Source organism: Eurytemora carolleeae, unplaced genomic scaffold, assembly GCF_000591075.1.
Source record: "Eurytemora carolleeae unplaced genomic scaffold, Eaff_2.0 scaffold1962, whole genome shotgun sequence".
NCBI classification, from domain to species: Eukaryota; Metazoa; Arthropoda; class Copepoda; order Calanoida; family Temoridae; genus Eurytemora; species Eurytemora carolleeae.
The window spans coordinates 27066-39222 of NW_019397989.1; the positions used below are offsets into that span (position 1 = coordinate 27066).

A 12157-nucleotide genomic window follows, 5' to 3' on the forward strand; every position below is an offset into this window, starting at 1 on the left:
CCCCCACCTAAAAAACACTTTAAAATCTCACTTTTGCCCTTAACTAAAAAAGTTTCATTAAAAAAAATCTTTAATCAATACTGCCTTACATGTATAATTTGTTAACACTTGTAACATGAAAGTGTGTATATGATCAAATAGTTATATGATCAAATAGTTTACATAGTTTAACAGGAAATCAATATTTTTACGAAAAAGTTTTTTTTAGGGGGGTCACAAATTTGGCAAGGAAGGGTACAAAAATTGCCTGCTCCTACACAAATGATCTGATAGGAGGGGGGCTCATCGTGCCCTCCTTCTCCCGCGAAATTTAAAAAATACCAAACTTACCATACAATACAAAGAGCTCTATTCAAGGAAAACTATTGTAGATTATAAAACTTAAATCCCCACTCACCCTCCCCATCACCCTCCCCATCACCCTTTTCCTCTTTTCAATATTTGTACAAGTGATCTTTCTCATAAAAGTAATTTCTATGCAACACTTTATCAAAATAGTTATTTTTATGAAAATACTGAAAAACTTTTAAATAAGCGCCAGGTCACACACTAAGAAAATACGTGACAGAAACATAAAATAAACAACATGGTTTTTAGAAATTGATTACTTGCCTCAAACTCTAATTTTCTAATCCTGATATCTTTGAAGGCTGATGGTGTAATTGTAAACATTTAATATCGCTAACTAGTTGCACTGTTTATTTACTCCAAAACTTAAAAATGCGACTGTTAACAATTTGTTTGTGCGAAAAAAAAACACTTTCCAAGTTCGAGAAAGAAGACCTTTTTTCACGAGACTTTGACGATATGCTAACTCAATAGAATAGAATAGAATAGAATGGATCTTTTTAAGCAAAACTATTTAAGAAATTAAACTGTGAGTGTATAAATTGAAAGAGGGGGGGGAGGATAAACTAAACCCACTACCTCTTACACAAATACTTATGGCCCTCCCTTTAGGTCTAAAACCAGGCTTTTATACTACTGCCTGAATGAACGACTACTTTTTCCGCTTACAAACTAAATCTTTGTTTTGACCCATTTTCAGTTGTCAGATTTTGATAACTTTTAGCTGGTTGGAAAGCCTATATGACATAAAAGGAAACAGATTGCTTAAGTTTTGCAAAGAAATTTTGCTAATTATTTATCATTTATTTATTATTATTTATTATTTGACACAAGAAATTTGCACATTTTTAGTTTTTCTTAATTACACATCAGGTTATCTAAAATTTAGCAAAAATATATGCATATTTGAACTTGCATGGTCAAGAGCTTATTTAAAAAAGTATATTATATCATTTTTGGACCTTTTTTGCAATCATGTTCACAATATAACTGGATACTTGCAATTTGTTTGCAGAATTTATAAAAGTAGAGCAGAAGTGCTTTCCAATGATGTATTTATCCTTTGTCATATTTGGACATCAAACATGGAATTATCCTGGTTTTGAAGTACCACAGCAGGGATAGTGTTACTGTATGTACAAGAGGACTCAGGATTGGGGGGAGAGGGGGGGGGGGCCGAGGTAAAGATGAATGGCCGGGTGTGTGGGGGGGTAATGGTTGCTAATTTCTATTTCATATTTTCATTTCATATTTTTATTCAACTACAAAGCACAAGATAATACAAATAAAAAATCATAATTTACTATGTAGTTTGGACCCGCGTAAACAGAGATGGTTGTTTTGATTGGTTGGCCCATTATAAGCGAATAAGAATTGTAAATAAATAGATGGATTACTTCTATTTCTTCGAGTTTGCCTATATCAACATAAGATAAGAACCTTTTTAAAAAATCCAGTTTTGACTTCCAAATATTTGTTATTAGCTTTATTTATCAACTACAAATCAAAAACTGACGGATTCAGACCTCTCACGCGTAAAAAACAGTTTTCTTGTCTTATGTCCTAGAGGGACCTTGACAAATAAAGTATGGTTAAGCAAAAAAAACATTTCTCAATTATCTGCCGTTTAAATTTGTAAAAATACATCAATTCTGTTCTTGAAGAATATCTTGTTTTATGAGACTAAATTTAATAAATATTGATACAAGTCTTAAATAACATACTTGAAATTGGATATATTCTAGATAAGAATCTCTGCTATTTGTTTCTCAAAATAAGTTCTAAGCTTTGCATTAGATTTCTTTCTAATTTATGCAAAATGACCTTAACACAGTTTTTGGTAGAGATTTATTTTCCATTGCAAATGATTGTTCTGTAAATCTTTCTGATTTTAGTAAAATGTTAGTTTAGAAACAAATTAATTTTTTATGCATGGAAAGTTCCGGTTTTACAAAAAAATTTTGTAGAAGGATTCGATGATTACGTAATAACTGAAATGATAAATATGTTATGTAATGAGTAATGATCAATGTCGCTTATTTGTGCATAATTTTGCATATTTTTTTTTGTAAAACTATTTATTCAAAAACAAATTTTAACTACACCATTTATGTGTGTGTGAATACACCTTTATAATATTATAATATATTTGTGGATCAAGCATTAAAAAGGTTCAACAATTATACTGTTATTGTAAATATTATATTAGACAGAAATAAAGTGTTCCACAAGAACAACCCCAAACTTACTGATATTCAGTTTAATGAAAGAAAAAAAAGTTGTCCAGGAGAGGGGGCGTAACTAGAAGTACTATTAAGGAAGGGGAGGGGGGAATCTCAGTTGAATACACCCTAATCCAAGAAATTACCACCCACCGTGTCCCTGTATACGCCCTTAGCTGAAAATTTCAGAATAGGATATCCTTAATCCCGATCTCTTAATTAATCTGGCGATTAATAATAAGAGAACAAGCATTATTTAATCTGGAGATTAAGAAAAAGAGTTGATCAAGCATTAATCCCGATATCCACCATTCAAAAATTCCCAGCTCTGGCCATTGTTTAAAGTCTAACCTGCAGAGGAAAGATATATTTCCATGTTGAAATTTTGTGTGATAAATCTTATCTTCTTTCAACAAAAGCCCTAAACAATCACTTTTTACAATTGTTTTTTTTGGTAATCTTTCATGGTTTAGTTTCACATTAAAATCTGAAATCTTTAATCACAAATCTCAAAGTTATTAAGAACAAAAATAGTCAGTTTTGTACTCAATCAAATAACTTTTCTCATACTTGTGTCCAGTATAAAATTTAAAAAGCCATGAGGTCACAAAGTCGTCCCAGTTATGTCTTATAAATCCCTCATTTCTAACCTGGCCAAGAGCAGTAACTGCATCTTACGAATCCATTGTTCATTGGAGCCTGGGACATCATGGAATCCGCGGATGTCCCGGAATCCGCGGACATCCTGGAATCTGTGGAAATTCTGACATCCTGGAATGTTCTAGTATCCTGGGAAGTGACAAACATCTTTTTTCCTTCTTCTTCTTCTACTTAAGATGTCTCCCCTCTTCAAACTGAAATAAAAGAATTTCCTGAAAATTAGAATGTGAAATTTTGCAATGTACAGTGTACACTCTGTACAGATGCAATGTACAGTGTACACAGTACAGATGCAATGTACAGTGTACTTAGTTCAGAATGCAATGTACAGTGTACACAGCAAAGATGCAATGCACAGTGTACACAGTACAGATGCAATGTACAGTGTACACAGTACAGATGCAATGTACAGTGTACACAGTACAGATGCAATGTACAGTGTACACAGTACAGATGCAATGTACAGTGTACACAGTACAGATGCAATGTACAGTGTACACAGTACAGATGCAATGTACAGTGTACACAGTACAGATGCAATGTACAGTGTACACAGTACAGATGCAATGTACAGTGTACACAGTACAGATGCAATGTACAGTGTACACAGTACAGATGNAGGAAAAAAACTATTTTTGAATATCGTGGGAAAACAATCACACTTTACTTGAAGGGGGAAAATTATTTTTAAAAATAACAATCCCTGCCTTTAATATCGTTTGACTCTGATTTTATCTGGCAAACTTGAAAGCACATATTTGAAATATGTTAGAACCAAATAATAATATTAACAAAATGTTTCTGACCAATAATTTGTTTTACACACAAGTAAGTGTATATAATCCACCCCCCAACCTCACGTCCAATTTATCATTATGGCCTTAAGTAGATTAAGTAGATTATTATTAAAGATTCTCCACTTGATTACATGTCTTTAAAGGGACTGTAAGCGTAATTTCGAGTGACCCATAATGCAGAAATGGCAATACACGATTCGCAACAGAAATTGTTGTTTTTCTGGTTTAATAATAAATATTCGTTTATGTTTTTCTGCAGTAAAAATGCGCAATGCGAGAAGCCACATTTGAAAATAATTGAAAAAATTGAGCCTGCAAGGTTAGCGTTGTGAATCGGGCATTGTCATCTGTGCATGGAGGGAGGGTCACATGAAATTACATTTACAGTCCCTTTAAAAGGACGTCCTGCCTACTGCCCAGTATACTGGTTACTTATTGCACTTCAACTTTAAATGAATGTGGATTGTTATACAGTTCTGTTCTTGATACTTATCCAGAGATTTCTTTCAGGAAAAGAACCGAGTTCTTTCCACAGGCTCTAAGTCTAATATTTAAACCTTTATCTTTTCAAACCGATGTCGTGGACCAATTGATTTTTTCACACTATCAACAGTTTACACAATTAGGTAGAAAGTACGAGTTTGTGGCCAGAGCTCAGTTCTTATTGACGCCATTTCAAGTGACCCAAAAATTAAAGAGAGTTGAATGCCCGAATTCCCTTTCAATCTGTGTCTGAGGAGAAACGCTGAATTTAATCAGATTTAATTTGAAAATTTGAATTGCGGACAAAAAAGAGACAGAGTTTAACAGTAAGAATGATGAAAAACAACGAGAGGCATACAGAGGGGGGCATCAAGAGGAGGGGCGCATATAAGGGGTATTATTGGGGCACAGCCCATGCCCCATGGGCCGTGATCAATAGAATTATTTGGTTTCCAGGGGGTTTCAGGTCCCAACAGGAGCCCCTTCCCCCTGGAAAGATAACAAAGTAAACACCTATTGTTCTTATAAAGGGTTTATAGGGTTCTTAGAATAAATTACAGAATATTTCTACTTCAGAAAAAAGGGTATCAAACAGGATGCAAATGCCTGTAAAAACTCCAGTAAAGAGCATACATATCTACAGTTTTTCCAAAATTTAGAACAAAATCCCCTGCTAGCTTGAGGATGAGTACAAAGATCTTCTTCTAAACCAGGCTATATTTTTATCTATAATTCCAATATGTCACCATTTCGTTACTTTTTACTTGTAAGATAGTTTATTAAAATAATTAATCAATTCTGAATTAATTAGCGGTTAAGAATAATTAATAGATATTATTGGTACCAAATTATTTTTGTATTCCATTATTCTTTCTTTCATTTTTCGTTTCCTTCTTTAAATTTTTTAATCTTTTCTATTTGTTTAAGACAATGCCTGAGGAAAAGGGGGGCAAGTGCATGTGTCTCTCTCCCTACCTAATTGCCTCGCAGGAGAAATGTGCATAAAATCAGCTAATATATAATCGCACATATAACTTTAGACTTGTCAAAACACCCCATCCCTTCTCACGTAATATGTTTCACGTTTCAGTTGTAGTTCTTCTCTTGAAGACTCACACTACAAGACTGACTGACAGTCCGGACTCCGGTCCGGAATACGCTGTCGAATAGGGTGACGGGGTCTGGGGACTGGGTCAGGCGCGCAACTAGACATTTGCGTGAAAATTCCCCCCCCCCCCCTTAACACTTTTAAGGGGGGGGGGGGGGGAAAGAAAAATGTGTAATATACTCGAAACAATAAAAAAAACTAACCTTACCAACCGGATATTCAGTATGACCCCATCTGATATGAAATAAAAAAAGAAATCTATTAAACATTTTTTTATTTACAAGAAAATGCCTTAAAAAGAAGGGGTGGGGGTGGGGGCGAGGGTGTTTTCTATTCTGCCCCATATAAATGCCTCATAATCTACAGTTGCAACAACCTACATTTACGTTTACATAACGAATGCAGAATGAAAGATATTGGTTGTATAAGCTGTTGCTTCATCTGCTATGAAGGAGTAGAATTTAGCAGATTTAACTTTATTCAAAAAAGATTTTAGGACAAAGTGTTCACCTTTATTCAAACAATAATTTACTTTATCATCAAGAAGTTCATATGTTTCCAATCTTTATCCAAAATACGCACATAATACTTGAAAAATCTAGCATTTATTTTCTCCCAAAAAAACTTTCTATTAGCCTTATTAAATTTTTCAAAATGATTCATTCTTCTTAAATTTTCTGGTTTGTCCCCCAAATCGTAATTTAGACCCCTTGACGCGGTCTAATTTGATGTGGGACGAGTGGGACACCCTGTATGTAAACAATAAACATGCGTTTTTACCAATATGACAAATTTGAGATGTACTTATTTTATTTACTTTATATATGAATGTTAATCCTTGGATTTTTATCATAAAAAAACTTTTAAATTCAATAATCATTTAGAAAGATCAAAATATTGCCGAACAATGCCCCCCATGACGGGGGGCCCCAGACAGGGAAGTTCGAGAATATAAAGCTACCTTAAGATGGTATGCTCTGAGATTAAAACGAAAAAAATTTAAGATTTTAAAAAGTAATTTTACATTTTCACTAAATTGACAATCTTTACCCTTTAATAAACAATAAAAGTAAATTTGAATCCGCGTTTCCTCACTCTGTAGTAAAAATATCCTTCATAGTCAGTTTGTCTCTAATCTATATTGCATCTGTACTCAATGAGGGAGGGAGGGATATGATACTCAAACTTCTAGAATTAGGAACACCAGTCAGTAATTAGTATATGTCAAACAATACCCTGAGAGCTGGAATACAAGAGTTTGCTCTACAAGTCTGATTTAAACTTTGACAATATTTGAATCTTGTTTACGACCAAATTCTAGAAATTTTGAGAGAAAAAAAAAAACACATAAAGACCAACCTGCTGTAGGATTCAGTCTACCACCCCCTCCCCTTCAAGGATATGCAAAAACTGGATCCAGACCACGCAGATTGAATAGTTTGATCATTTTCCCGACTAACCGTGACTCTCGATCACAATTTGACATTAAAACATACATTTATCACCTTCTCTTTATTATACTCTTTTGACGGCGCATGCCTTTTGAATGAATAAAGTATTTTAAAAAGACAACTTCAAGTCCAGGGTAGGAGTCCGACAGACAGTACAGATTTGGATCCGAATCAAAATGAAGTGAATCCCATAAGCAATGCACACTGCACACTGCACACTGCACAAGTATTAAATGAAAACAAAAATCTTATCTTTTATATTTTATCTCCTTAACTATGATAAGGGGACACTTAGTTTGAGATAAAGGAATTGCGTCTTCGCCACAAACCCTGATTTTCTAATTCTTACATCGTAGCAACTTTGATATTTCAATCTTTGATTTCTGTTGTGGCAAAGACTTAATTCCTTTTACTTAATAATTAAGAAAAATATTTTGGCAGAAAATGAAAATACCACAACTCCGTTTCCTCATTCATGAACGTATGTATCATGTAATATATTAACAAGAATTTCCGTGGGGGAGTAATGATTTTCAGAAAGGAGAAAGTAGGGGCCAGAGAGGGGGGGTTGAAACTAATGGACATCAACTAATGGGCGTTTCACCCTTATATGCTTTCTCTCTAAATAATTGTTTATTTCCCCGGGCCTAAAAATGCAAATTCAGTCTTAAATTTTGAGGAGGGAGGCGGGGGGTGCAATAGTATATAAAAGAAAATATGTGAACACTAAAAAAATATCCACACTTTGGACAAAGACTTAAAAATTTCACAAAAAATGCAGTAATGAGAACAATGAACATTTAAACGATCAGAATCAATCCCTCCAATTGCACAGAGGGAGGGGAAATAATTTCCGATGCTCAGGGGGGGGGGGGGGAATTGGACGTATGCTTACAAGTTTTCCCTTTTTATTTGATACCTTCTCTCCTAAAATATGAAAAACATATGTATGTACATATACCCCAAAATCTGGAGAAAAAATATTTTCTAAAGGAGGGGGAGGGATAATTTTGCAAGAAATATATACCCTGTTAAGTCTTAAAAGTTATGTTTACTAACTGAAATAATATAAAGATTTGTCTCCAGACCTGATATTTGTATTTAAATACTAGATTTTCTCCGATTTTAAAACATTAAATTGTGACCCTGTGAGCTTCTTCTCTTTGTACATTATAAAATAAAAACAAACAAAAAAGTTCGTGAATTTAATAATATTTTTTGGAGCATTTTAAATTTTTTTTCAAAAATCAAAATCTTCTGGACACCATTTTTTTATAATTTTGAGCAACCTTATACCTTCCCTGGGGGTCATGCGAGGTCCCACACATCATTTAGGCCCGATCGATTCAGATGTTTTGACGTTTATTGGATACAAACGGACAGACAAACAGACAAGCAAAGTATATATAGATGAACATCTCTAACTTCTAATAAAATATCACTTTTTATCTAAAGCTGACCTAATACGTAAATGTAGATTGTTCACTGTGAAAATCCCTAATTGCTGATGTACAGGGTGTCTCAAATGATATTAGATCGTAAATGCGCCCAAATTCTGATTTTCGGGACTAATCAGAAAATTTAAAAAAATAAATAAATTATTTTGAAAAATTAAATGAGGCTATATAAAGATGTTCTTGCAGAAAATGCTAGTTTTTGGGTATTATGTGTTTATTTTGGCGTTAAAACTTGGACTTTGAAGATAATCTAATATGATATGGGAAGCTCTGGATAATCATAACTACGTACCTTCTGCAATTTAGGACAGGTGTCAAGCTTTCAGAATTACTAACATAACATCATTTTCGAACAAATCTGAAAACAATTTTCTGGGACCTTGGCAAAAATGAAACATTTGTGTATATTTGTATGGTATATGGATCGTACATGTATTCAAAATTAAATCACAAACAATTTTCCTTCTTTCATCACGACCAGTAAAAAGTAGATGAAAAGTTTTCGTTTAATTCGCTGAAAGCGATACTTGAGAAATGAAGAAATAAAAATAACAACAAAATTTAAGTTAAACAAGAATTATGAACTCGAAACATCGAAACTTGTGGCATGCACCTTTAGTTAGTACACAGCCGTTGTACTTAGTGCATAACCTATGTACTTTGTACAATACATATGTACTTGGTAAAAAAAACATAGCCCAGTACCAATGCAATATTCAATTCATGTACTAAATACAAAACATATGTGCTTTCTGTTTAGTACAAAACATATGTGCTAAAAAAGAACTAAACTATGTACTCAATACGCAGTTTTGACTTAAACCAACAACCTATATGAATCAGCAATCAGCACCCACCCTCCAATCTATTTAACCAGTAGACAACCTTGTACCCAGTACACATACCATGTACTTTGTTCATAAACTAGAAAATATGTACTCAGTACAAAACATATATACTCTGTACCTAACGTATGTACATAGTACACAAACTTTGTACATAGTTCACACACTTTATACATAGTACACAAACTTTGTACATAGTACACAAACTTTGTATATAAATCGGAAAAAAAGTACTCAGTACAAAAGCTATGTACTTTAAGTAAAAACCTTCACGTACTTTTTAAATCAACATAAATTAGTCGATTGAAGAAACATGAAATATGAGTTTAAAAAGAATAGAAAGAACATTTCGCGGGATTTAAATGCCAGTTTGAAACCTAACTCCGACTTCGACTTTTCTTCTTCTGTGAAGCCATCGCTCTTCTCTTCCGGGCCTCCTCCTTCTTCCTAATCGTCTCCTCCGATAGTGGTTTCCAGTAGACGGCGGGCAGCGCCTTGGTTTTATTAAACAATTCCTCCAAGGATTTGGTCGGCATAGTTTTCTCCGGTGTGACGCTCCTCTCTCTCCTTCTTCGGTCCTCCCGGTCAACCTTCTCCCGGTCCCACTCCCTATCCCCCTTCAACCCGTTGCTGGTCACTATCCGGACCGGTTCCTCGACGCTGTCCTTGAGCTTGAGCATCTCCTCCTCTGTACCGAATGTGACGATGAGTGGGTTTTTATTGTCCATCGGCCAGGTAACGCCATTCAGGGCCATTCGAGTTTCACTGGCCTGGTCCACGGTGGCAAACTTGACGCAGGATTTGCTCTTGATTTTATTTATCCAGAAGTCTTGGACGGTTCCAGTTCTCTTGAGAACTTCTTTAAATTGATGTTCGGTGAAGGGGCGAGCGAGGTTGTACACAATGATTATATTACTCTCTGCTGGGTCATCTTCCATTTTTATTCTCTTTCTCTGGACAGTCTTCTTTTCTTCAAGTTCAAGAAGCTTTTCTTTAGGAAGGGTCGGACACATTTCGTCGTCGCTGTCGATACTGTTCTTTCCGTTCTTCTCAGGTTCCTCTTCGATAACAACATCTGTACTGAGTAGTGGCGCTATATCGGGAACTATATCCTTTAAGGAATTGCTTGTAATTTCAATATTCTCAGAGGAGCTTAACCTCGAGGTTCTCGAGGCTCCCCAGCCTCGCTTTTTCTTCTCCCCCTCACCGCCTCGAACTCCCCCCAGCCTCCGGAGGGAGGTCACTTGACCCGGAGTTGCTACAACCTCGGGTTCAACCTTTTCAATCTTCTCCTTGGTTGAATCAAGATCAAGATCGTCTTGATCAATCTCCATGACGAGAGAAACATCTATCGGTCCCTTGTCCTTCTCCTTCTCCTCCTCCTTCTTCTTATCCTTCTGTTCTCGGAGTCTCTTTAATAATTCTTCTTTCAGTTTTTGTTCTTTATCCTCGTTATCATTTTCCTTTTCTACTTCTTCGAGTTTTCGTTTGTTTGCTCGATCTTGTTCATTTTCTTTTTCCTTTCGCTGTCTTTCTTCAGTTTCTTGCGTTTCCTGTTCTAATCTTCTCTTCTCTTCCTTTCTTTTCTGTTCTTTTTGCTTCTCTTCCTCTTCCCTCTGTATAGTCCTTTCCGCTTCCCTTTCCTTGGCAATCCTTTCTTCCTCTTTTTTCTTTTTTTCCTTTTGTAGCCTTTTCTCCTCTGCTTCTTTTTTCTCATCTGCTTCTCTTTTTTCTTTAGCGGCTTGTTTCTCTTTTGCTCTTCTTTCTTCTTCTTTTCTTCTCTCTTCGCTTTCTTGTTTTTCTTTAGCTAGTCTTTTCTCTTCCTTCCTTTTACGTTCTTCTTTTTCTTCCCTTCTTTCCTCGGCTTCTTTCTTCTCTTTTGCTGCTCTTCTCTCCTCTGCGATTCTCTTTTCTTCTGCAATTCTTTTTTCCTCTGCAATTCTGTTTTCCTCTGCAATTCTTTTTTCTTCTGCGATTTTGTGTTCCTCGGCGATTTTCTTTTCCTCTGCGATCCTCTGTTCCTCGGCGATTTTCTTTTCCTCTCTAATTCTCTGTTCCTCAGCGATTCTCTGTTCTTCGGCGATTCTTTGTTCCTCGGCGATTCTCTGCTCCTCAGCGATTCTCTGTTCCTCAGCGATTTTCTCTTGTTCTTCTTCTAACCGTTTTTTCTGTTGTACCGCCTGAACCGCCTCCTCTATGGCAGAAGATGAGTCCTCCTCGTTAGACTTAGAAGAATTCAATTCATCTGCACAAAATATTCTTTAATAAAAATTTGTACATCACTAAAAATCGAAATCCGAAATCCGAAATGCTGCACCATAAAATTTGAAAATCTGAAAACTCATAACAAAGAAATGAAGGACATGAATGGGAAAAAAACTCTCTGTATTGCAATTTTTAGACTTTTATTAGTTGTGAAAAAATTTGTTTAAGAAAAGAAAGAAATTAATGATATTATTAAAAAGCTTGTCTCATGTTTTTTCACCATTAGCAAATATACCTTAAAAAGTTCTTTCTATGTGGAAACTGTATAAAGCAAGTCTAAACAACTACAGGATAAGTAAAAAAATGGGATTGGCGTTGTTTTTAAACAGGGTTAGTTTTTAAGGCTTTTAACTATCTATACGTAGTTCATAATTATTTTTAATTAAACAGATAATTTCACAAAATGTGAATAACACTTTTTCTTAGAAATGGATCGAACTGCAATATTTAGGATCCAAAGATCCCTGATTAGTGCAAGTCTGTACTAAATATTACAAAATGGATCGAACTGCAATATTTAG

General features: G+C 35.0%; 2 protein-coding genes across 2 annotated transcripts in view; both read right to left on the reverse strand.

Moving 5' to 3' along the window:
- The window catches only part of LOC111716536 (uncharacterized), a gene marked incomplete in the record, with an annotated part of 31798 nt that extends 22911 nt beyond the window's left edge, over positions 1-8887 (reverse strand). Inside the window, 4 exon segments of the mRNA XM_023492020.1 lie at positions 2922-2991; positions 3221-3424; positions 5822-5852; positions 8819-8887. Coding sequence (XP_023347788.1) covers positions 2922-2991; positions 3221-3377 — 227 coding nt within the window.
- Positions 8886-11619, reverse strand: LOC111716537 (calponin homology domain-containing protein DDB_G0272472; the record flags this gene model as incomplete). The annotated part of the gene is given in 1 exon segment (XM_023492021.1): positions 8886-11619. A coding segment is annotated over 1 exon segment (1871 nt), but the record flags the coding sequence as incomplete, so codon positions are not given.
- Between the last annotated feature and the right edge of the window lie 538 nt (positions 11620-12157).